The sequence below is a fragment of the Barbus barbus genome (assembly GCF_936440315.1).
Source record: "Barbus barbus genome assembly, chromosome: 41".
NCBI classification, from domain to species: domain Eukaryota; kingdom Metazoa; phylum Chordata; class Actinopteri; order Cypriniformes; family Cyprinidae; genus Barbus; species Barbus barbus.
In genome coordinates, this window is record NC_136719.1 from 15,776,100 (window position 1) to 15,803,071 (window position 26,972).

At 37.1% G+C, this 26,972-nt stretch overlaps 1 protein-coding gene across 14 annotated transcripts in view; it reads right to left on the reverse strand.

Annotated features, from left to right (window-relative positions):
• LOC306860410 (basement membrane-specific heparan sulfate proteoglycan core protein-like) overlaps nucleotides 1-26,972 on the reverse strand; it is a 112,905-nt gene that overhangs the window by 28,933 nt on the left and 57,000 nt on the right. For 13 of the 14 annotated variants that reach the window (XM_079402108.1, XM_079402105.1, XM_079402101.1 and 10 more), the window contains exons 23-46: nucleotides 26,776-26,949; nucleotides 26,483-26,662; nucleotides 25,760-25,878; nucleotides 25,473-25,584; nucleotides 25,093-25,203; nucleotides 23,964-24,088; nucleotides 23,763-23,843; nucleotides 19,828-19,886; nucleotides 19,631-19,695; nucleotides 19,401-19,541; nucleotides 19,131-19,322; nucleotides 10,695-10,787; nucleotides 10,518-10,607; nucleotides 10,203-10,433; nucleotides 9,958-10,071; nucleotides 8,809-8,936; nucleotides 8,615-8,701; nucleotides 8,467-8,519; nucleotides 7,929-8,093; nucleotides 7,457-7,567; nucleotides 6,904-7,004; nucleotides 6,569-6,749; nucleotides 3,578-3,637; nucleotides 555-677 (exon numbers count right to left, since the gene is read on the reverse strand). In XM_079402108.1, coding sequence (XP_079258234.1) covers nucleotides 555-677; nucleotides 3,578-3,637; nucleotides 6,569-6,749; nucleotides 6,904-7,004; nucleotides 7,457-7,567; nucleotides 7,929-8,093; nucleotides 8,467-8,519; nucleotides 8,615-8,701; nucleotides 8,809-8,936; nucleotides 9,958-10,071; nucleotides 10,203-10,433; nucleotides 10,518-10,607; nucleotides 10,695-10,787; nucleotides 19,131-19,322; nucleotides 19,401-19,541; nucleotides 19,631-19,695; nucleotides 19,828-19,886; nucleotides 23,763-23,843; nucleotides 23,964-24,088; nucleotides 25,093-25,203; nucleotides 25,473-25,584; nucleotides 25,760-25,878; nucleotides 26,483-26,662; nucleotides 26,776-26,949 — 2,896 coding nt within the window. The remainder of the gene's footprint in view (nucleotides 1-554; nucleotides 678-3,577; nucleotides 3,638-6,568; nucleotides 6,750-6,903; nucleotides 7,005-7,456; nucleotides 7,568-7,928; nucleotides 8,094-8,466; nucleotides 8,520-8,614; nucleotides 8,702-8,808; nucleotides 8,937-9,957; nucleotides 10,072-10,202; nucleotides 10,434-10,517; nucleotides 10,608-10,694; nucleotides 10,788-19,130; nucleotides 19,323-19,400; nucleotides 19,542-19,630; nucleotides 19,696-19,827; nucleotides 19,887-23,762; nucleotides 23,844-23,963; nucleotides 24,089-25,092; nucleotides 25,204-25,472; nucleotides 25,585-25,759; nucleotides 25,879-26,482; nucleotides 26,663-26,775; nucleotides 26,950-26,972) is intronic. The other variant, XM_079402107.1, reaches the window with a different exon arrangement.

Consider the following 26,972-nt stretch of genomic DNA (forward strand, 5'->3'; position numbering starts at 1 on the left):
AACATTGAAAACAAAAACTCTTTTATTCTAATCTTAATCATAATCAATAAAGATGCATTTCTCTCTAAAGGCGCGTCTAATGAGGAGACGGCGAGTCAGGATCAGTAACTTCATCCTTGCGACACAGACTCAGAAAACATTAGTTTATTAGTAAATAATTCAAATATCTCCTTACTATTTCCCGCAGACACATTCATGGTTATGTTTGCTGGGGTTTTACAGCAAGCTTTAGCCTATTGCGTGCATTTGAACGCAGAACTATTCCGCTGCGCTGAAGTCACTTGCGCACCTGCTGCTGCGGGAAACTAAACCCCATCGAGCTGCTCTTAGTCGCGGCACGGTCTCGTGTTTTTTCCACCACCGCGGCAATGTTTTTCATCACTAATCGATGGATGTCTACAATATAAAAATAAGGAGAAACCCAAAACAGGCCCGATGCCTGGCCCGCCTCTGAACTATGACGTGGAAATTAGCCCGAAGCCCGGCCCTAGAGGCGTAAAAAAGTCGGGGCCCGTCGGGCCCGAGCCGAAATGCAGGGTTCTAGATTAGCTCACCTATCCATTCCACAGCAGGGGCAGGGTTGCCGGTCACTGTGCAACGGAACTCTGCCCGCTGGCCCTGTTGGACTGTCAGCACAGGTGGATTTACTGTGGCCACCGGCTGGGCACCTTCAGTAGCTACAGTGAGATAGAAACCAGTTAATCACAGACAGGAGTAGAGCACTTCAAACTGAAGTACCAGTCATTACAGATAATGCCTATTGAGAACAGACCTTACCCTCTCTCGATGACGGAAGAGGTCAAGAACATTTTCAGCTAAATTAATTTCTCATTCATGGTCTAAATATCATGCTAATTAATTGACCATGTTTTTTCACATTTATCTTGCTGTGTAGTCTCTATCATAAGCACTAAAAATATATAAAAAGGCAAATGGATGGAAAACTCTGAAAACAGCTCTACATTTGGGAAAGGTCTGTTTGTGAGTGTTTTTGAAGTGATAGTGGTGTGACAGCGTATGCAGCGTGTGTCTGGCTGCCAGAGATGATGGTCAAATCATGTCACTTGGCAGCCAGCTTGAAGAGATGAGAAGTGGCAGATGGGGCTTGGCAGGGTGAGGCCCTCACTGCTGTCTGTGCCAACTCGGCTGGACGCCGAGCCCTCGATCTATAGGGATTCCAGGGCAACAGAGCAAAAGAAAGCTTTCTTTCACCAACTAGGGTGGACTACTGGTCTGTGTAAGCTCTGTGTTAAGCTCCGGTCTGCTTCTCAGTGACTGAACAGTGCTCATTTAGCTGCCTTGGCATTTAAGCGCTACTTTTTCCATGATGGGCTCACAAACAGAGTTCTTATTTTGGTCCATAACTCACAAAAGTACTTTTTTGTGCATGCATTTTGAGATCTATCTACCCACCCATCTAGCTGTCTACACCTCTATCTCTCTGTCTATACACCCAAACAATAGCCGTTTACTCACCCCTTTATTCGTCCACTCATCTATCTACCCACCTGTCTACACCATCTACCTGCTCAGCTATTCATTTGTCTACACACCCATCTATTTCTAATTTTCCATCTACCCAACTATCCGTTTACCCAATCTTCTCCATCTACTCATGTCTATCTACCCAACCATCTAGCTGTCTACCCACCAATCCTTTTTTCTAACTCATCTTTCTACCCAGATACCTCTATCTATATAACCATCTATGCATCTATCCATTCACCCAACCATCCAGCTGTCTACACATCTATCAATCCAACTATAACTATCTACCCACTCATTTTTCAAATTATCAATCTACTCAATCCTACCCGTCTACTCATTTATCCATCTATCTACCCACTCATCACTGTGTACACCATCTACCTTCTCAACTATTCATTTCTCTACCCACCCATCTTTTTTCGCTTTTTTCTATACATCTCAGAATCTACCCACCCACCTATTTTCAACTCATCCGTCTACCCTACCAACCCATCATCTACTGTACTGTATAGAACCACCCATCTATCGTCTACATAGCCATCCATTCATCCAACAATCTAGATGTCTACACATGTATCAACCCAACCACATAACTGTCTACTCACCCCTTTTTCAACTCATCTAACCAATCCTAGCCGTCTACTCATTTATCATTTACCCACCCATCTCTGTATACACCATCTATCTACCCACTCCACCTTATCCATCTACCCAACCATCTATTTAATTACCTAATCTTATCAGTCTACTCGTCTATCTACCCACCCTTCCATCTATACATCTCCATATCTATCTACCCAACCATCTAGCTGTCTACCTACCAATCTTTCACCTCATTCATCCATCTATATAATCACCTACTGTAACTATCTCTATATCTATCAGTCTACCCAACCATCTGTCTACCCATGTATGTCTACACATCTATTGACCCAACCATATAACTGTCTTTTTCAACTCAACCATCTCATCTACAACCCATCTTACTGCCCACCCAAACATCTACTCATCTATTTACCCACTTATCTCTAGCCACTTATCTATTTTTCAACTCATCTAACCAACCCTATCAATCAGTCTATCCACCCATCTATCTGTCTATTCATCTGTGCACCCCTAAACTATCCACACCCAGTCACCTATTCATCAACTTATCTATTTTCCCTCCCAAATTCTGTCTATACATACACCCATCAATGCATTTATCTATTCACCTACTCTATCATCTATATAACCACTAACCTATCTACCATTTCTCTACCAATCTGTCTACTTACCTACTTGCTCATATATCCTGTCTACCTAACCATCTATTAATCTACCCATCCATCGATCACCATAAATCAAGTAAATTCATACTAAAGTGAAACCATCTTTTAAATAGTGTCTATAAAATTTGAGAGAGCTTACTTCAGTGCACTGGACATGTACGCATGAGTGATGACCATTATAAATGAGGCGCAGTATGATCTTTGAAGAATAATGGATGTTATTTGATATCTGATATACCTCAACATAGTCTTGCATATCAAAAGCATGATACTGGGCTGATGAAATGTGTGGGGGACCCCTCTCTGTTAGGTAACAAGTGTGATGTTTGGTGGTTTGGTCACATATAACAGCATGCACCTTGAAGAACAACATTCAAAAAGAATTCACCTTACCAATCTGATACAGAACTGGTCTTGAGCACCAAAAAATCTGTTACAGACAAATTACTAATAAAATAAGAATCATACAAGACACTTTAGCAACAGAGAGAAGTCCCCAACTGTGTAAGCATGCAGCTTCACTGTTTCAATGGACCCATACGAGTCTTGAAAGCTTAGCCATATCAAGTAATGCTTCTGCGTACAACTCAAAAACTTATGTACAGTATGTGGTCATAAACAGGATTAACATTAAAAGAATAAATATGTATAACACTCTGGTGGTCGTTAAGCTATTTTTGTAATATTTGCACCATGCTTGTAGTTTGGTTGTACCTTGGCACTAATTGAGATGGTAAAAGCATGCAGAGTGTGAAGGTTGCATGCGTGAAAGGAACAGGTCCTTCCAGGCCTGGAGGGAGAGAACCATATGGACTTACGCTTTCTATGTCCTTCAAACATCTCATAGGCTGTGTAAAACATCTGTGACTGAGAAGCCTCTGTGAATGATGGACAGGCAGATACTGTCAAGAGTCTCCAAAAGGTTCTGTGAGAGTGGCACACTGGTGCCTCCAAGCATTTCAATGTGATTTAAAGCATATGCCACTCAACTTAGAGACTTCATAACTTTTGAGCTCCAGATCGAGTGTGCAACAACTTGAACAATTTCTTTTGTTGCAATGCTGCTGTGAAATTATACTTCAATAGGTGGGGACTAAATTATCTCTAGATAAGTTTAGGCAAGCTTACATTTTAATGAAAGTAAATCATGTTTTAATAGGTAGCTTTACAAACGTCTCAAAATGCCAGAGGTTGATATCATTCATATCCTAATTACATAAATACGTGTCAAATTTTAAATGATGTTTCAAAACTAAAAATAATAATAATATAATGATACATATGATTACTTTTTATCTTTTATATCTGGACTTTTGACTTAGATATACAGCACATAAAGCTTATTTGTACAAGGAAGCTTCTCATTGGCTTTTTAGTAAGGCAAATTAAGTTCTTCCCATTACACCATTATGCTCCAGTATCATTGATTTACACCACTTGTCATGTTAGATTGTAGTCAATGTTGGAATAGTTAATGAAGAATAGTTGCTGTAAAATGGCAAGCAATAGTTTGCCCCATTGAGAATCAAAGAGGGCATTGAGTTTTCCTACTGAAAAATCGATGCACAATCATTTAGAAGACATTTTAAAATGAGTGTAAGGTAAGCACACTGTCTGTGTAATTAAAAGAGGAGTGGAGGAGCATGCAGGTTAGTATCAAAACACAACACATGTAAAAGCTTTACCTCGGTATAATAAACATTCATTTTGTATTTTCTTTGAATACAGCTTGTGATTGAGAAAAGTATCTTAGGATTTCAGTTTCATTCCACAGAGCAAAAGCGTTTTACCTGTTATTATTTTAATATGTTCACCATTTAAAGAATAATTTGTACATATATTTCACAGTTTAGACAAATCAAATACAATGGAATCATATTGTAAAAAAAACAAAAAAAAAACAAAAAAAAAAAAAACTTCAAGATACAGCACCATTTCAAAATGTACAAAATTAAATATTGTTTTAATTACTAAAATAACTGAATATACCTAACATGCTTGATTAAAAAGAAAATCAAAAAAGTTATAAAGCACCATTCTAGTGTAAAACATTCAATGAAATACAATGAAAAAACACAAATGCATGAGAAATGTTTGAAAGCTGCTATAACATACACATGAAACCTTAATGTCAACATAAACATCACTCTGTTATAGTAACTGTGTTTGTAAATGTAAACCAAAGATATTTTTTACATTAGTTTGTCAAACCAGTCAAAATAAATATGGAATTAAGTTCTAAGCAATAACTACAGTACACATCTCTGTCGGCAACGTTTGAAAAGCATTATCTATGAAATGTCTCTAATTACTACTAAATATAATTAAGTTTACAAAACCTGTAAAGAAACAGTTGGATTTGAAATGCTGAAAAAAATAATATATCTCATAAAAAATCTCACTGCCTAAACCACTGGCAGTTTCCAATCCATTTAGATGACCAAAAAGAGAGAAAAAATAGAAACAATTCGAAACGGAAAATATGACACTCGTGGAAAAAGTCAACATTCAAACTACTGCACTATTAATAGCACCATTTTCAAATACAAAATTGAAGAATATTTCCATGACAAAATAGAGGTGGAATCACATCTTGGATTCAGGAACGGGATTGTGCCTGCAGTCCTTTTGGCTGACGAGTCCCAGTATTTATGACACCTCCCTACCTTATAAACCACCTATCCCCAAAAAAACCACCTCAGGAGGGAAATGACAGTAAACATGCCCGGAAATTAAAACAAATCCCCCACTAGTAAGAAGCCTGGCACAGAACCACCACCATGACCACACCCAATTACACCAGCAGCTGATTTCACTGACCGCTACTAAGAACACTATCATATTAGACTGAAGGATAGTAAAAGACTAGCCCTTATTCATTAAACACAAATATCTCTGCAAATTACACATGAATCCATTTTATGTAAATTTCATATATCCAATTTAATGTGATCATTTGTGTAAAATATTTAACAAAAATTTTGCTCAATGTCAGTGTACAAATTACAATTTCTGTGTAAATCAAAAATGTTATCACTGAATGTAATACAACAATTTACATAAAAATGGATCTTATGAACAACTTGCACAAAATTTGTTGTGCTCATGTTTCATTGTGCAATTGCATAATATTCTGAATCAAAAACCAACTTTTATTGAGAAAACATTAATACCAAATGTTTAATATGATTAAATTGTCGTCAGTCTTCATGGGAGTCTGTTTTGTACGCCTGCTTTGATATGTGATTCACATAACAAAATGATCATCATGGGAATTTATGAGAAGTCCTTAAACAAATTAAAACAAATTTTAAGTTTCCAATATTCATGACGCAAAATCAGCTTTTTGCTTTGGATTTTAGCCCGCAACACCCTTTGTGAGCATGAGAAAAAAAATCATGAATTTGTATTAAGAAAAAAGATATATTCAGGTGCTGGATTAGATTTGATTGAAAAAAGCATTTTCTGAGATTTAGTTATTGAGTACAAAGTTTTGCATTTCATTCACAAGCTGTATCAATTTGTCTGGCGTAAAGATTTTACACTGGCAACACGAGAAGCCTTTTAAGTTTGTGTAAGCGGGAAAAAACAAACTCAGGAAGTAATCAAAAAGCACATTTTTTTTATTAATGTGATAATTTAAACACAAAACGAAGAGTTAGCCATGCTGTTGTCCATAAGACAAAGCAGAATGTTGCACAAAGAGCACAAAAATGGGGCAGTGAAGAAAAGCAAAGAGACATGCAACTTGAGAAAGACAGAAAACTAAAAGGCAGGGAGGTTTAGAGGATGTGGTGCCAATCACAAACCTGTGACATAGAGTTTGGCTGTGCCCTCGTCCATGCCAAGCATATTGGAGCCCGTGCAAACATAGATGCCTGCGTCCTCAGGCTGCACGTTATGAATGGTCAGGATTCCATTGAAATCCATGGCCTGGTTAGGCAGCTTGCCTTTGCCTTTACGGGTCCAAACCAGGGTGTACGCTGGCAGCTACGAGAGAAGCACATGTCCTCAAATATTTTCACTTACAGTCATTCATAAATCACAGCCAAATCCTCTCTCTCTCTCTCTGTCCCATCTGTTTGGAAGTCAGGGAGGCTAAGATTATGTCTGTGATGGATGTGTGCGCATATGACATTCATACCTTGCTTTTGGCTGTGCAGATGAAGTTAACTGTAGATCCCACCGCCACACTCTGTAGTTTGGGCTCCTCGATAAAGACTTCAATAGGTTTGGATGGTAAGGCTGGTGAGGGAAAAGTGGTATGTCAATTAAGAAAGAAAAACGTTTTTGTACCTTGACCAGCGTGTCCCCCAAAAAAGGGCAAAATTAATAAGCATAAATAAATGTACATTATATAAAATTCTAAAATAAAATACAAATATTACAAATATTTTAAAAAAATTAAAAAATTAAGTTTGAGAATACTAAATGACTCAATATCATCAAATTCGTACTTGGTTCATCAAATGTATACATACTTGAACACCTCACATTATCCAAATTCACAAATATATTCTTAAATGAGCAATCCCAACCAGGTTTTTTTTCTACTGTAAATGCATCTTGAGGGTAAAACAAAAACAACGTTTAAAAACTAATTTAAAAATGTTTTGCTGTCATACATGTAATCAGTGTAACGTGAAAGACTAGAATAATGTGCATATTTTTTATGGTAATTAAAAAAAACACCTTACTTGTAACAACAATTTCTGCTTGGCTTCTATTGTAGCTGCGTTGATTTCGGCAGGTGCAGATGTAGACGCCAGAATCATTGGGCTGCACACTGGGAAAATGCAACTCCTCTCCTGCGATGTGGAATGAAACCGTTTCCCATGCTTATGAACTCACATACTATCACTTGTGCCGTTATTTATGCTACAAAATGTTCTGAACTTTGTATTTTGAACTTTCAACAAAGATACCTGCAAAAAGCTATCAAAAAGTTTTCAGCATTGATAATAATAAATGTATTTCTTGAGCAGCAAATCATATTAGAATGATTTATGAATGATCATGTGACACTGAAGACTGGAGTAATGGCTGCTGAAAATTCAAAATTGCCAGCACAGAAATAAAATGCATGCTTTCTACAGTAGATTCATTTGTGACGTCTTGAGAGATCCTGTACTAGTCATCTGAACATGCTTGTAGGAATGTGGGCAGTACCTTGTCTGCGTCTCTCTGCTGTGCTGGAGATTGGGCGTCCATCCTCACGGGACCAGAGGAAATAGTGTGGTGGATATCCAGTCACCTGGCACCTGAGAGTGACTGGAAGCCCCTGTGCCATCTCAACCCTCTCTGGATACACCTTCACCACTAGAGACTCAGCAACTGATGACAGACAAACACACTCTATTAGAATCTGTCCAACAGAAATGCGGTTTCACAAATACAGGAGCCCATAAATGTGCCTCAACTGTTTGTGTAGAGACCCCATTAAAGCAACTGAAGAGTTGAAACAGATAGTTGGGGCATCCTTTTTTTTAAAACTGCCAAACACTCAATTTGCTAATGGTTTCCAAAGTGGTATTGTGTGTGTGTGTTCATATGCATAATTGATATATTTACATTCATAGTTGGCTTTTATGAGCTCACTAGTATATAAATGCTTAGACCTCCAAGCAAAATTACTTTGGCTGAAAATCACAAGCCTCCAATTTTGATTTCATGGGGTCATTAAAAGTAATAGTAAATGAACAGATACCACTACGGCAGGGGATTCTAGCTTGCGGATTTCCAACATATCCAGGCGCACAGCTATGGAGAAAGAGGACCATCACATTAAACACTGTAGTGATAATACTAGCATCTAATTGAATTCCATTGTAACAGCACAGGAAGCGTGAGCATACCGTTCACAATACTGGCCGGTGTAGCTGGGTTGACAGGCAGTGCACTGGTAGCCTCCGTTACCCAGACTTTCACAGGTACGAGAGAACCTGCACATAAAATGACTATTGAAAACCTTGCTGCAAGTGAGGCAGATATTGTGAAAGCAGAAGCTGGCAGGGTCAGGTAAGGTTTACAGGGGTAGGTTAAGACTAACTGGTTGTCGGGGTCAGTGCCGGGGCAGGCACATGCTTGGCAGTCCTCAGGGGTTCCAGCAGTTGGATCTCCAAAGAAGCCTTCAGCACACTGTTCACACAGCTCACCCTTGGTGTTGTGCTGGCAGTTCTAAGGATCAAAAAGATATCACATGTGGTATGGATTAGCATGAGTAAAGGAGTGTAGTAAGGAGTAAGCATGAGTTTATATTTATATATATATATATATATATATATATATATATAAACCTTGCTACGTGTACTGAAATAGATCAACTGAGACTTGTCACAGCACTCACATATTATTGCTCTTTTGTTGGTTTTGATTGCTTCTATTGTCCTCATTTGTAAGTCTCTGGATAAAAGCGTCTGCTATATGACTAAATATTTATTTAAACAATATAATTGCTATAAAAATGTATAATAAATATCATTAAATAAGCATAATTAAATAGATTTAACTAATTATTAAATTTAAAGACATTTAGAATATAATTAAATTAAATAATTTAAGTATTTAATTTCTAAGGGTAAAAGCAATATTTATTTATTTTAAATTCATTTATTATTTAGCTTATACACACACATACATACTTTTGCATGACATTCAATTTGTTACAAATAGAATTGTTTTCATGACTAAATACATATTAATTAATCATTATATGGTAGTTTATTTCATTTTTGTGTTACTTATTTTTTATTGTATTATATATATATATATATATATATATATATATATATATATATATATATATATATATATATATATATATATATATATATATATATATATATATTATACAGAAATGCATCAGTACTGTATAACTGTATTGCTCAAGTTGACTAAAGGATTTATTTCCTTAGTATGCAATGTAATAATATTATTTTGTTTACATATTTATTCAACTTGTGAGTAAAAGCAACAGTGATTTGTTTATGTATCTATCGATTTATGATGCAATTAATATTATTTTTTAAAAAAATTATATAATTATTTCCATACATATTGTATTATATATTATACAGATATATATTTGGAATACTGTTGACTAAGAGAAAGCACACTCTTCTATGAATGGGATTGTGTTTATGCCTTAAAGCATTCTGGGACACACTTCTGTTAAAAAACTGCTGGTAAAGCTTCATACCGTGCAGATGCCAGTCTCTGGGTGACAGGAGTCCGAGTGGCTGTTACAGTCACACGGTTCACAGTGGCCAAGATACAAGCCTCCTCCTGTGCGAGTGTATCCAGGAGCGCAGTCCTACAGAACACAGAGACAACGGACACATGTCTGGATTGAGTAATACTGTCATCATCATCACTCTAGCATGGAAGCAACCCTTTACTACGATTCATCCAGTTGGACACAGAGCAAAGCTGCATTGTTCCTACCTGGCAGGACAGACCACGGTAACCAGGAGGACACTGGCACTGCTCCACCTCCAAAGCCTGGGCCAGGCCAGTGTACTCGGGCACAGCGATATCCATGCGGACCCCGGAAATACTGGATGAGCGCATCTCTGTGTGATACGAGGCACGGATCAAGATGTCATCAAGGTCTGCAAGCACCATCATCAGGTGTTCCCGGGTTGCTGGCATGCCATCGGGACGCTGCCAGTGTTCCTACAAACAAGAAATCACCCATGTCATGCTAAACCACATGTCTTGCTTCAATATTAATGACGGTATGGATGAATGGGCTCTCACCTCTCTGAAAACAATCTCAAAGTCCTGTGACTCTCGGGCTCCACGCCCTCCTCTCCATGGTTGGCGTGTCACCAGTGTGATGTCATTACCCTGTAGAAATAGTGAAAAACAATAGTGGTCAAACCTTAAAAGAAAACCTATACACAACATACTCACAACATCTGCTATCATACTCACAATAATCTGAACATCAGCATCTTCTATTGGAGAACCTCGGGGTCCTGGCACATAGGAGATGGTATATTTCAGCTTTCCACCATATGCGCCAACCTACATAAGGATCAAAAGCATATAATTATTGTTCATTTTTAAATCACAAAAAGCACTGATATAAAGTAAAGAATTATTTTTTTTTTAACTACAAACACAAAACCTGCTGATAAAACTTGCACAAAACCCAAAATGATAATTAAATAAAGCTACTGCTGCTGTTTTTTCTTATTTTTCAAAGAAGAGAAAATAAATGACATAAAATAAAGAAAAGTAAGTGCCAGATTGCTTTTCATAGTGGTTTTATTTTTGACTTTTAAGTTTAGTGCTTTTATGTGGTTGAACAAAAATAAAATAAAAATGTATACAAAACAACAACAAAAAATACAAACAAAAACACAAACAAAACAAAATAAAATACATTACAAACAAAACAAAACAAAAATATGCCCTAACCAGCCACAAATGCCACAAGTGACAGGACAAGTGAAATCGCATTTGTCTAAAATCCTGCTGAACATTAAACATTAAATATATTCTGAAATACTGCCATTTCTTTTGCATATATATATATTTTTTTTAAACAAAGGCAACATTTATACAATAGACAGACAGACAGACAGACAGATAGATAGATATTATAGATATCCATTTATCTATATATATCTATTATATATACACAGTGACCTCCAAAAGTATTGGAACAGTAAGGCCAATTCCTTTATTTTTGCTGTAGACTAAAAACATTTGGGTTTGACATCAAAAGATGAATATGAGATGAGAGATTAACATTTCAGCTTTTATTTACAGGTATTTTCATCTGGATCTGATACACAACTTAGAAGATAGCACCTTTTGTTTGAACCCACCCATTTTTCATGTTACCAAAAGTATTGGAACAGATACAATTAACAGATTAAAGTGAAAAAGACTTAATATTTAGTTGCAAATCCTTTGCTTTCAATAACTGCATCAAGCCTGTGACCCACTGACATCACCAAACTTTTGCATTCTTCTTTTGTGATGCTTTTCCAGGCTTTCACCGCAGCCTCTTTCAGTTTTGGGGGGTTACTCCCTTCAGTCTCTTCTTTAGCAGATAAAATGCATATTCTACAGGGTTTAAGTGTGGAGATTGGCTTGGCCAGTCTAAAACCATCCACTTCTTGCCCCTGATGAACTCCTTTGATGTTTTGGCACTATGTTTGGGGTCATTATCTTGCTGCATGATGAAGGATCGCCCAATAAGTTTGGTTGCATCTTTCTGTAAATTGTCAGACAAAATAGTTCTGTAGAGTTAATTTTGCTGCTGCCATCATGTTACATCATTAATGAAGATTAATGAGCCTGTCCCAGAAGAAGCGATGAAAGCCCAAGCCATTACATTACTTGTGTAATGTGTACTATAATGTACACCTGTGTACACTGTGTTTCAGATGAGCTTGTATGTTTGGGATCATGAGCAGATCCTTTCTTTCTCCAAACTTTAGCCTTTCCATCACTTTGGTCCATAAAATCAGTCCAAAAAACCTTGTCCCAGAATTTTTTAGGCTTGTCTCCTATTCTTCTTGCTAATGAGTGGTTTGCATCTTCTGGTGTAGCGTCTGTACTTTTGTTCATGAAGTCTTCTGCGAACAGTAGATTGTGATACCTTCACTCCTCCACAACTTCATGTTGGTTACACGTCTAACTAACTATAAATGCAGTCTGCACGGATCTGAAGCTGAGCGCAGACATTCAGTGCTATTTATTGTTTGAATAATCAATTAATAGGACACACCAGGGCAACAAAACACACCTGTCAGTCACATGTTCCAATACTTTTGGTAACATGAAAAATGGGTGGGTTCAAACAAAAGGTGCTATCTTCTAAGTTGTGTATCAGATCCAGATGAAAATACCTGTAAATAAAAGCTGAAATGTTAATCTCTCATCTCATATTCATCTTTTTATGTCAAACCCAAATGTTTACAGTCTACATCAAAAATAAAGGAATTGGCCTTACTGTTCCAATACTTTTGGAGGGCACTGTATATATATCTAGAGTGCTTATTACTGTGGCACTTGGGGGGGGTCAGTGGTGGGCGGGCCTGAGCCCATCCATGTGTTTACCTTATCCCCTTTGAACTGCTCCGGGAGCTGCCAGAAGAGCACATCATCTGGGTGCAAGCTGAAACCATTGTAGACCAAAACATACTGGAGCACAGGCGGAAGAAAATATGTAAAAGCGTCGATGAAGGAGAGACAGAGAAAGCAGCAGATAAGCAAAGCAGAGAGGAAGGTATGAGAGAAAAGAAATCTATTCCTGTCAGTCACTGACTAACTGCAACTCCAACAACTTCATAAAAATTCTTACAATAAAATATGGTAGTTATAAATAAGAAGAGTTGGGATTTTAAAAAGTCTATTCAATCTATACCTAAAGAGAAACATTTCTGACTATTTTCAATGTTAAAAACAGCTGTGCTGCTTAATATTATTTTTGGAAACTTAACCTAGAGTGTGACCTTCTTAAGTTTCATTTTTGGTTTTCCTAGTGATTACCAAGTGGATTCACTGGTGACTACCTTGTTAGAAGGGCCAGGCCGTGGACCTCTAGGGAGAGCAATAGTGTTTTTTCCCTGTTGCACCTGCTGATAAGACCAACAATCAAAGCAAAAATCAAACAACATATCTTTGTCATCACAAGAAAATGTGTAAACTAAGAAAGTCAGTGTTTCCGCTATATTCATTCAGCCGTGGTGGGTCGCCACACCAAAAATCATCCCAGAATTCTCTGCGTTGCATTTCAAATTGGATGTTTTTTCTTTGAAATAACTATGTTTCTTCTTAGTTTTTTCTCATCAGTTATGTTTATTAGGGATATATGTTACATCTAATGTTGTTAGATGAATGTTTATTGCACATTTCAGTTTAATGAGTCTCACCGTGATGGTGTTTAGTGTTTGTGTGAATGACACTGTGCACCTTCTATATACAGTGCCCCCCATAAGTATTGGAACAGTAAAGACAAAATTGCTCTGTTGGCTGTGGAGTCGAGACATTTGCAAATATGATTAAAAGATGAATATGAGACAGAACTACAGAATGTCACATTTAATTATTAGCCGTTTCAACACATACATGTTTTACCAAATAAAAAGACCAGCACTTTTAGAGTTCATCCCACTCATTGATGTGAGCATAAGTATTCGGACAGTTTAACATAAGGTAGATATAAAAGATTAAAAGCTATTATTTAGTTGCAGATCCCTTGTGCACAATCACAGCAGTGAGTCTGTGACCCGTAGACATCACCAGACTCTTGGTCTCATCTTTTGAAATGCTTTCCCAGCCTTTAATGCAGCCAATTCCAATTGTTGCTTGTTTTGGGGAGTTTCTGCCTTTACTCTCCTCTTCAGCTGGAGAAATTCATGTTCAATTGGATTTAAATCTGGAGATTGACTTGGGCAATCTAAGACTTTCCATTTCTTTGCCTTTATAAATTCCTTGACTGAACTGGCAGGGTGTTTTGGGTCATTGTCCTGATGCAATATGAAGCACCTCCCAACCAATCTGGTGGCATTTTCTTGAATATTGGTAGGCAAGATGGTTTTGTACCCTTCCAAATTCATTCTGCTACTGTCATCACATTAAGTCATCAGTAAAGTTGAGAGGGCCTGTTCCAGAGGCAGCCATGCATGCCCATGCCATGACACCACCTCCACCATGCTTTACAGATGAGGCTGTATGCTTGGGATCATTTGCAGTTCCCTTTTTTTCTCCACATTTTTACTTTCCCATCACTTAGATAAATCATCGGTCCATAAACAGTTCCAAAACTCTTCTGGCTCACCTTTGTGCTTTTTTGCAAACTCTAATCTTGCCTTTCTATTTTTGGTGCTGGTCAAAGGTTTGCATCTTGCTGTGTAGCATCTGTAATTCTGTGTCAAAGTCTCCTGAGGACAGTAGATTGTCAGAGCATCACCCCAGCTTTCTGGAAGTTGTTGGTGATTTTACAGACACGTCTTTTAGGGTTAATTTTCACAGCTTTTATGATTTGTCTGTCATCAACTACTGTTGTTTTTTCAGCCGATCAGGTCGTTGTTGGTTGCTGGTGGTTTCCAAACTCTTGATTTGATCTGCTATCTGTCATTACTGTCTCTTTATACAGTGATTATTGGTATTGAGGGGGCAGTCGTGGCCTAATGGATAGAGAGTTGGACTTGTAACCCGAAGGTTGTGGGTTCGAGTCTCAGGTCTGGCAGGGATTGTAGGTGGGGGGAGTGAATAACCAACACTCTCTCCACCCTCAATACCACGACTAAGATGAGACCCTTGAGCAAGGCACCAAACCCCCAACTGCTCCCCGGGCGCCGCATAATTTTCCTGCCCACTGCTCCGGGTGTATGTTCACTACTGTGTGTACACTTGGATGGGTTAAATGCAGAGAACAAATTCCGAGTATGGGTCACCATACTTGGCCACACACCCCTTCCCCTTACTATCCAGTATTATATTACAGTTGAATAGATTACAACTTTAATTTGTATCTTGTTTTTGTTTGTGCTATTGATTGTCATTAATTTATTGGTTCATATTTTATTATTTTCTTGTTTTATTTAGTTATAATAAATTCAATTCTGAGTGCACATAATTCTTTTGTGGGGAGGGGGCGAGGCCCATGGGAAATAGCCCTGCCACCACAGCTGGAAAAAATCCTAGAGGAAACACTGAAAGTACTAAACTACTAGCTACTGCATGAATGACAAGTAGAGTAACATTTTTTAATGTGTTGTTTGTTGAATTTCAAGGTGATAGTTCATCCAAAAATGAAAATTGTCACCCTCCTTTCATCCCAAACCTATGACTTTCATCTTTGGAACGCAAAAGAAGATAAATAAATGAGAAATAAATTTTAATTTTTGTCCTTACTAGGGTTGTGCCAATAGATGATAGTATTGTGTACCGAAATAGTCAGAGATATAGTCTGTGGCTGATGCCTTTAACAACAACATAATTATTATCATTATTATTATCAGGCTAAATTATTAGGTTTATTTGTTCCATCATTTCTGCGTTTCACAGTGTTGTACCATATAACCAATCACACACGTTTCCAATGAGTTTATGAATGCACTGGCATTCAAATAAAAGAGATTTATTCTTCACTGATTATAACGGGAGTGTTTTTTAAAGTGCACAAACTTGCACTATACTGAAGTCAGTGACAATGTTCTTTAATAATGTAAATGATCTTTGTTCATTTCCTGTAGCTTCTGTTTGAATAACTGTCACTTGTTTCTATTAAATTGTTGTGTTAAATACAAATTCTGTCATATTAAATATATTTTATAACATCCATATGCTACTTGACTAAAAAAGATATAAGGTGTAGTTAATAGATTCCACTAACATTAGGCTGCTTTTAGCCTGGAGTTGGTTCACTCTCAGGCTATGAATGCAAGTAAATAAATAAATCAGCATGATAATATTGTGTACAGGCGATCTCATAGGCTGACGATAGGACGATATGACTATGGAGCATATCACCCAACACTAGTCCTTACAATAAAGCTCAATGGGATCCAATAACATTTTGAACTCCACTGATTTTCCTTACATTTTACTGAAAAATCCTCCATAATATCTTCTTTTGTGTTCCACAGTAAGTCATATAGCTTTTTATTGACATAAGGATGAGTAAATTATAACAATTTAGATTTTCAGAGTGAACGACTATTAGTTGATGACTAGCCCAGGTGTAATCCTAACATGAGCCTGCATGAGAGCCCCAGTGAGAGCACACAGTACCTGAGTTGAGTCAGGATGAGAGGAATGGCCTGGGTTTGAATCGGACTCAGAGGCCCTTAAAGAGGAAGTTAAACCAGAATGGAAAGAAGGGGCACGCACACTTGACCGAGACAGAGAATTCTGGGCCTCAAATGAAGAATGGGAAGTTTGAGAGGATGAAGAGAAAGGGAAGAGAGACTGCCCATTGGAGAAATTAGTGATGACCGCCCAGATTTCATCATCAAGTTTGCGTACTTCAACAGGGTGCTAGTGAGAATAAGACAACGGATGGAACAGGAAATATAGTGACTCAAAGGCTTTGTTCAGATGGGCAGCAAATGTTAGTGTGTTTATAACACAAATCCATTCGGTTTGAAGAGCAAGAAACAAAGAAGCCTAATTTAAAAAGTTGGTCAGATAGAATTTAAATTATATTATACAGTGCACATGTAAAATGCCTCTGGTTTGCTGATGCTACAATACAGTCATTATTATAGTAATCAATGAACACTGCTGCTCAAAGTTTGAGGTCAGGAAGATTTTTTTTTAAATTTGAAAATGTTTTGTAAGTAATGTTTATGCTCACCATTTGTTTATTTGTTAAAAATATAGTAATATTGTGAAATATTACTACAGTTTAAAATAACCAATTTCTATTTAAATATATTTTCAAATTTATTTCATTAATGTGATGACAAAGCTGATTTTTCTCCAGTCTTCAGTGTCACATGATCCTTCACAAATCATTCTAATATATTGATTTGGTGCTCAAGAAACATTTCTTCTTACTATCAATTCTGAAAACAGTTACGCTGCTTCATTGGTGGAAAATGTGATACCTATTTTGAAACACAATAAATGGCTGTCAATTGTTACTTATGATCAATTTAATGCATCTTTGCTGAATAAAAGTACCATTTCGGAAATAAAAGTCTTTCTTTCAAGAAAATAAAATAGTACTGACCCCACATTTTTGAACGGTAGTGTAAAAAACATAGTCATTGAGTCTAAACAAACGAGTGGATCAAACAGAGATGATCATTCAGAGAGTGAACAGTCATTCCTATAGATCAGACCAGAAAAACAAACCAGATTTCTGTGCAGTGTAAACAAAGCCAAAGAGTGATAGAATGAAGAGACAGATGTGCCAAAACTTTTAATGAGTTGAGAGGAAAGAATGGGATGATTAAATGCATGCAGGGAAGTGTTCAAAGAATGTAAGAATCAAGAATCTTGTCAGTGTAAGAATCAGGATACCACGTATGCTCTCACCTCAAGTGTTCATTCTGTTTAAGTGGTATCACTCACAAAACAGCAAACAGCTAAATATGTTCAAACCTCACTTTGCTTCATGCTGTTTTTCTCTCAAACATCATATCGCTTTCAATTCAAACATCTACAGTTGGAGTTAATGCATGAAGATATTATGTGACCTTCACTGATTCTACTGGAAGTTCAGCATATCAGTTTTCCAGTATTTAATTTTCAGTGCAAACTCTCCAGCAGTCAGTTTATTAAAAGCTTTAAAGGATTAGAGGGAGTTCAAACATTCAAATTCAATTTAGTACATTATGTTGCTAAATAAATATCCATCAGTTATGTGAAACAGAAGGGTGCCACACTGTTAAAGTGCCTATAGGATTCAGGTCAGGTCAGTAAAAGTGAACTAATACCTCAATGGCTCTTTTGGACCTTAAGAGGTCCTTACCCATATCGTTCATTAGCTGCCATACAGCGACATCCTTTCTCTGTTGGTCCTTTATCCATGATGAGTCTCTCTAGTTTTGTGAATAAAGCAATTTCTGTAATCTCGATCCAAAAGCTAGATTATAAACTAATGAATTACAAACAACTAGTTACTTTTGTGTAGCATTTCTGTTTTTAAGACTTTGATAATGCCATTTTTTCAGACACCACAGTGAACAGCGAACCCTCAATTCTTAATAATTCAATGAATTCTAAAATAACAAAAAATTGACCACATGGTATTAGTAGGTGTCAACAGGGCCTTAGTATGATTGATTAAAAATGAAGTCAGAATGGGTCTACGATGAAATCCCATGCACTTCAAATTGCGATCAAGCCGAAATAAAATCATAACATGAGTAAATATGCAAAACATTCTAAAAAGATCAATGCACAGATGATCCATTCATGCATCATTCTAATTCTAGAAATCCAGCAGGCCAAATCAAAACATCAGACACACTCGATCACTCGCTGAACCTGTAAAGATTACCTCGTGTGCTCGTCTAGTCCGAGCAGAGTAAGACTTCTAAAAATGGCAAGTAGATTCAGAAAGACTTAAATCAGTGTATCACATCCAAAACAAAGGAAGAAATCTAAATATATAAGACACGTCAGTCAAATTAAGCCTAAGCAAACTCAATTTGTTGATACTAGTACCTACTATAACCTTTGTGTACACTCCAACCACTATGAAAACGTTTCTAAGCTGTAGAAGAGCTGCCCTGACTAAGTACATTTTGGAAGAAAGGGTCTTGGCAGAAAGCATTTGCAGAAATCCATTAGAAAATAATTCAAAGCGGGAGAAGATACTTCAAGATAGAATGTAAGCAAACAGAAACGCAGGCTTGTAAGAACGATAAAATACATAACGCTGCCAAACTCTACCTTGTCTCCCTGATAGGCGTTGGGTAACTGCCAATAGTGGGGCTCCTGTCCAAGATAGTTAAAGTTAGTGTAGGAGAGTTGTGTTCCATCTGTGGACAGCTCTATGGAGAAGCCACTGTCAATGCGGTTGGTGCGCTGGCGGTTTACAAGAGCAAAACCTTGGTAGTTGCCAGGGGTGAAAACGGTGGAAACCTGCAGAAAAAAGGCAGAAAATTAACATATGCCGATACAGACTGATGAAAAGCACTGGTGTAACTCATAGGGCCTTACCACAGCTCTATAATGTCTGGAGCTGGAGCACTGCTGGGTGATGCCCATGCAGAAGCAGGACAGGCATCCATCTTTGTTAGTAGGACTGAGGTAGAAGGTCCCTTGCTTGCAAGTGGAACATGTTGACCCCTCAACGTTCATCTGAGTACAAAAAAGTATGTTTGAAAAAACTGAGTTTTTATAATTGTGATGCAAATAACACACACACACAAAAATATTTATTTTCTTACCTTGCAGCGACAGATTCCATTTTCACTACATCCTTCGCTACCACTTTGGTCACAACGGTAACAATCTATAAACAGATTTTGTCTTGAAATCACATTTAATTTGGTAACATTTTAATTTTCTAATATATGTTTTTTTTATTATAATTTTAAGAATTGTTTTTACAGTACATCATCTTTGCTAGTCTTAATATCATTACCGCTTCCTGGAGTGCAACTTTGTCCAAGTTGGGGATTGCCAGTATATCCTGGGGCACATCTGAGGAAAAAAATTGGCAACACCTTGGAAAAACTGTTTCAGAATGTCATGCGGTAAAAATAAAACCACATTAGGAATTAACAGAGACATGACAGGACCTGCCATGAACATTAAGAGCGATTCATGACTGCTATGACCTGTGAGTCACACTTCTTTGAGAATATGATTAATGCATAGAGCTTCTTTAAATATTTCCTGAAAGTTCTCAGACAGGCTAATATTGCTAACATAAAGTCACTTTGAAGTACAGATTATTGGTTCACAAAGGAAGAAAAAATAAGGTTGGAAAAAGTCATTCGTAACACGGGATATCTTGTAAAAAACATGACGTATATGTGTAAAATGCACAAGCAAATGATATGAGTTGGTTAATGAAGCTTTACTGGAGCTTGTGATTGTGGAAGTACATTAGACAAAAAGACATTTCAAAACAATGGCTTACTCTGTAACAAAAAAATACCCAATATCAAGAAAATACTTTGGAAAACAACCAACGTGGATGCTTAACACATGACATGAAATGTTTGTGCATGTACAAGCAGTTATTGATTGTCAGATTCTCATTTTGCATACCAAAAGAAAAGCAAAAAAACAAACCCCTGACATTAGTATCTTTTAATGGCCACCACAAGAGAAATATTAGATAACATATAACAGAGAATCCATAGCATAATACCATGCTTCCAAGTTCAAAAAATTAATAAATTACAGCCATGAATGCTCTCAACATCCAGCAGATGTTGAGTCTTTCTCTCTTTGAAAAACTACTTTGCTGAACAGAGACAGACTGAAATAAATAAAGCCAAAGACAAACAGAAGGACCCAATCGAAGTGTCTAAGAGCATAAAACCACCTTATCCCCAAGCTTATGGAAACTGAGGAACTTGACAGAAAGTCTTACGTGGTAAATCGAGGTTCCAAGCTAGTCCAGACTAATACATTATACACTGATACAATACAATACAATACAATACAATACAACTCAATACACTAATACATTAAACGTATACTGCTGAAAATACATCATTTTTTGTCATATTTGGCCAAACTGAGGTTTTATGTTGATTGAGTTCACAAACTTAAGATGAGTAGGCAGTGTGGATAAATACAATTGTATAAAAATGCACAACATAATGTCTGACTCCTAAGCAGACAACATAATATAAACAGTGCAACCAAGACACCACATTACATTTTTAAAACATTATTTCCATAATTCTGCTGAAAACATCAGGAATGGATCAAATTATTAAATAAAAATGCAAAGTACCACATGCCTAATTTACAACATGCTTGGTTTATAAGAATTATGATTTGTAATACCACTTCTGCATCATCGTTTGTGTTCAAACCTCAAGCCTCGATATTCAATACATTTTAAGTAGTTCCTATGGGACTAAAAGAGGAAAAAACAGGTCCAATGAAAATTAACAATAATTAATTTAAACAATAACAATTTAAACAATAATTAATATAATGTCTAGTAATCAGGAATGATTTTGACCGGAATTGCCAGCCTTCCAAGAACAATATGAAGGTTTTCGTCTGGTTTTAGCATAGATCTTGTTAATATTTTTTGGCCCATGTTGCTCTTCATGAAGATGTCTAAAATAGTAATGGTTTTAGATGTGTTGCTTCGAGTTGATTTTCTTGGCGTTGTTATTTTTCCTTTGGGTTTAGAGGAGTGTAATCTTTTCTTGTCAGTTGATTTACTAGAAGCAGTTGTGTAGGTAAACTCCTCAGGTTGGCTGGACCTAAAGTCTGATGCACCTCTTGCTTCATGAGAAGGAACTAACTGATTTTGCTTAGAGGACTTAGTCTTAGAATGTCTTCTCTTTGTTTGGACATTGTGAGAAGGTTTGCTGATGTTTGTGGCTGCTTTGGATGGTCTTACTTCCAAATCATTTCTTTGTGTTTTCATAGATTTGGATGATTTTTTTGAAGGAATGTGTGTCACTTTTTGTGGTTTGCTTGATGAATTGGAAGATTTAGCTGCGATTTTTGTATGCGATGGAGGAGGAATCTGAAATTTAGTTGCAGATTCTTCTTTTCCTTGTGGCTTTGTAGGTGAATGGGATAGTTGGTCATGTTTCCTTGTAGCTTTTTTAGACTTACCATTTACTTTTGGACCACTTTTGTGGAATTTTTGAGGAGTTACAGAAACTTCAGTTGGTGCCTTTCTTTTTTGTTGATTCTGTTGCATTCCATTGGAGGTGACCAAGGTTGAAGTCCTTTTAGAGGATGTGGTAAGGGGACGGCTGACAATACCTTTGGAAACTGTTGATCTCCTAGAAGATTTATTATGATATTTGTTGTCTGCCTTTGATGTGAAATTGGATTCAATGTCTCTTCTTGTTGATATTGGTTGGATCCTTTTAGTTGAGAACTTTGCTTGCCTCTTAGTTGAACTCTCATCCTTCTGGGAATGGCCAGATACAAAGCTAGTTGTTGAGACAGCATGAGGAGTTGGCAGGGTTTTGGGAATAACAGTTCTCCTCTGAAATCTGCTGGTAGACATGCGAGTAATCCAAACTGTAGTCAAGGCTGGAATCGGGGTGGTAGCAACCACAGCGGTTTCTTTACGACCCTGTGGTGGACGTGCCACATGACGTGCACGTTTAACTTTGTCTAATTCTTGCGCTAGGGCAGTAAAGCCATCAATTAGTATCTCAAGTTTGTGTTCTAGTTTACTTAGTCTTGTTTGAATGTCTGTGTATTTGTTGGCCATCTCATTAATTCTGTCTTTCTGGTCATTTGGAGACAAAACACTGGTTAGTGTCTTCAGTTGAGAGCTGAAGTGACTATACTGTTTCCTTATGTTCTCGAGGCTGTCTTTCATGTCCAATGTGTTGCTCTCAAGCATACTGAGGCGCTGGTTGAAATGATTCGTGTGCATCCTCAAGAGCAGCTGGAAGCTCTGCTGTCGAGCCTCAGGACTTGGTGTGTAACGCAGGGGCCCACGAGTCCAACGGTGACTTAAACTTCGTATAGTTGTTGACAGCAAAGATCTTGTAGTTCTTTCAGGTCCTGAAAAGCTACTGTCTTCTCTACTATGAATGTATTCTTCAATGTCATGGTCAGTTGTATCCAGAAATTGCTTCTTCCCAGGGCTGAGGTAGAAAGCATCATCACATGTAGTGGGGAGGAAACCTTTTGATCCTTCAAGGTAAAAGTCTCCGCAGTTGGAAATGCTGATAGCCGTGATGAGACCGGGCAAGTTGGAACCAAATATTTTTTTTTAAATATAAGCAATTTGTTTTTTTATCCCAGACACCCAAAAGCTTTTGCCCTCTGAGCAAGTGACAAGGATCCAAAATCCATGTCATCAACTTGTTTATGCTTCAGTATGGGAAGCATAAACAAACTTAGAGACCCACAAATGTCTAGAAGAAGAGTTTGAAATAAGAAAAAGTTTCTCAAAATGCAGCAAAGGCTTTACAAAGATGCACTGAAGCATTAAAACAAGTGATATTATGCAACTAATTACTTCAACACCTTCAAAAAGACATCTCAGCCTTGCTGACAGTAAGAAGGAAACTTTACTCTCACAGTAGAGAAGTGAAACCTTTACGCTTGAAAAAGTTGCCTTTTTCAGATGTACAATACATTAATATTTTAATCACCACCGCTTCCACTTATAAACTCCTCCAAAAAAGCCTTCAGACATTGACATTTGGTATGGGTGGCACTGATTCAAGGCTTGCTTCTCCCATACCACCAGACAAATGCCATTCAATCACAAATGGTTGAAGAGATGCTGGAAAGCAACAGACACATGCTTCCTGGCAGTAGATAAAGGAATGCCAATCACCAGATTGGCCAGCCCAGCTTTACTGAAAGAGATGTTTGCCCTCTCATTGGACCATAGACACTTACCTTTCACAGCGTCTTCCAGTATAACCAACAGGACATTCACATGTGGGCTGTCCATCTGAGTCCAAGTAACAAGATGAAGGCCTTCAGAAGAAGAGAAGTATTAGATTGGATGAATATGAATTATAGGTTATGCCTAAAGGATAACCTCTTTATATGAAAAAAAATGCCTTTGATAAAGTTAATACAGAAAGGCAAACTCACTGGTTACGGGAGTTTCCTAGACAAGGACAGGGTCTACATGCCTGTGGATCACTAGTCTTTGGATTTCCATAGAAACCAGGGAGGCAGTTTTCACAACGGCGGCCAACTGTGTTATGTAGGCAATTCTAAATCAGGGAAAAAGGGAAAGTATCATAAATCGCTCTAGATTAGGAATGGCTCAACTCGTCAGGATAGTGTATTTTTTTCTTATATATTTCGGTAATACAGACTTTCTTGACTAGTGGTCCAATAACTGACCTGTTGATTAATAAGGAATTTATGCTTTTTTATTCATATAAATGTTAGTCATATACATATTTTGGTCCTTAATATTATTTATGATAGTACAATAGTCAACCATTTATCCAATAACTATTTCATCATTCAGGCTGATCAGTCTGATGAGTTAGATAGCGTTGATTTGCTTTGATTTTAGTCATGATAGTCAACCAGTAATCCAATAACTGACTAATTACTGTAATTAGTGAGGATGACTAGTTTATGAAGATTTTTTTTATATAACTTTAGCATTGATTTTATTTTTCCACAATGGTCAACTAGTGAACCAGTCGTGCAATAACCAACTCGTTAATTATTGAGGTTGACTAAGTTTATGGAGTTTTTTCTTTTACTGTATACTTATAGCTTTGATTTTGTTTTTCAGTGGTCAACTAGTCGGTTACTGGATTACCGATCGACTAATTGTAGTAAAATTTTAGTAAAAATTGTTTGGTTTTGATTTTATTCTTAATAAACGACCATTCACCCGACTTGTTAATTACTGAAGTTGAGTAATTTATGGGGGTTAATTTCTTTTATATACTTATTGCTTTTATTTTATATAATAACTGACTAGTGAATTAGTGAGGTTGACTTTTTTTGTTAGATATGCTTTCTTTAGCCGTTTCTGAACAACCCCCCTGCTAAGAAACAAGTCAAACTGGGGTCAGATAAACACAAATCCAGCCTAATTATACAGGGCTTCCAGTTACAACTGATTAGTCAACTTGTAAAGGCAACTGACCGACTAGTTGATTTTGAATATGCTGTTTTGCACATCCCTACGTCACACAAACTCCATAAATCATCCAGGAACAGCATAATGACTGCAATGGAAAGGTTAACACACCAAGCAATCTCCAGTCTCTGAGTCACAGCCGCTGGCATGCCCGTAGCAGTCACACTTCTCACAGGTGCCAAGATAAAGTCCAGGTGTACGGGTGTAGCCGACATCACAGTCCTGCAAACAATGGGTGAGTCAGAGGTGGCTGGATTCACAGGTGTCTATGGATGAAACTCTGCATCCATTCTCTTCATTGACATAGGGCTTTAGAGCTAAAATGTTCCATGAGTTGCTAAGAACTTCCATATAGAGATCAAGAAAAATAAATAAAAGGTTATTAACTTGACAGGCAGAACCTCTGCTTTAGGGGAAGGTTTCTGTATCAACTCAGGCTGACACAAGTTCACACAGACAGAGTGTTGCTATTTGAAGTTAAAGCAATATACCTGGCAAGAAGGTCCTGTGTATCCTTGAGGGCAGGCGCACTCCTCCACCTCCAGAGCCCTCTCGTTTCCTGTAGAGTGGGGCACTGCAATGTCCATTTGTATATTGGAGATGCTAAACAGGAGAGATTGAGATTAAGCACTAATATCCTGTTCACAAAATCAGTTAAGCGACAGATAGGAACCTAACAGGATAATGTGACTCCATCTAGAGGATGCATATATATAAAGGACATCAAAAGTCAATGAATAATAAATGAGCAAGAGCAAAATTAAAAGTGCAAAGTTACCTGCTCTCAGCCATATTGTCTGCATAAGTGGCTCTGATCATAAAGACGTTGATATCGGCCAAAGCCATCAACAGGTGCTCTCTAGTACATGGCTGTCCATCCAACCGTCTCCATGCAGACTGGGGGGGATTTATAATTAAAAATTAATATAGCAAATCAAGCTAGAGCAAGTATCACCTCATGGTCTTTAACAAATTATTATCATTTAAAAAATGTATTGTTATTATTATAATTTTTTAAATGTAAAATATTATTATTATTATTATTATCACTATTTAAAATACAAAATGTATTTGAAACATGAAATGTATTCATAAGAATATAAACAAATTAATTATTATTATTAATATTATTATTACTATTAATTTAAAATAAAATGTATACATTACATTTATTTGTAAATATAAACTAAGGTATTTTAATTATTATTTTTTAGTTCAAATGCAATATTTATTGTGAAAAAATCATTATGGTTAAGATGATTACTGATTATTAATATATTTGAAAAATAAAATTTACTTTTATAAATACAAACAATTTATTATTATTATTACTACTACTACTAGCAGTAGTAGGGCTAAAAAATACAATTCATACGTTATTAAATACAGCACCCAGAAATGTAACTTATATTAAACTTCTTCTTTGGACCACCTAATAAAGAGAAGAAAAAAAAAAAGATACACATCTAATTTAAAAAATACATGTATATTTGCAACACACCTCTCTAAAAGGCACAGTGATGGTGGCTGGTACTCTAGGAAGTGGTTTGGTCTGTGAATAATGTTCCAGGAAGATGCCATTGCCTTGGAGAACCACATCTGGTCGTCTATCAATCACTAGTGAACGAGCCTGTGGCTCATAACGCATCCTGTACTGCAGTTCTCCGCCATATGCTGTGACCTTTACACAGGACAGTAAAACATGTTTTGAAAAGCAGCACACTGACATGTGCTATATTACCTGACAAAGGCCAAATTGTAAATATGGCATTGTACCGCACAGGATGTTCTCACCTTGTCCCCTCTAAAATTCTGAGGCAGGACCCAGTAGTAGATGTCATTAGGGATACTAGTGAAGGATCGGTAGACCACCTCTGCACTGGCTCTCTGGGTGATGCCTTCAGAGATGGTCCTAGTGTTTGCTGCATTGGAAAGGGTGAAGAGCTGGCCATTGACACCACCTCGAAGCTTCAGATTAACCAACAAATAAA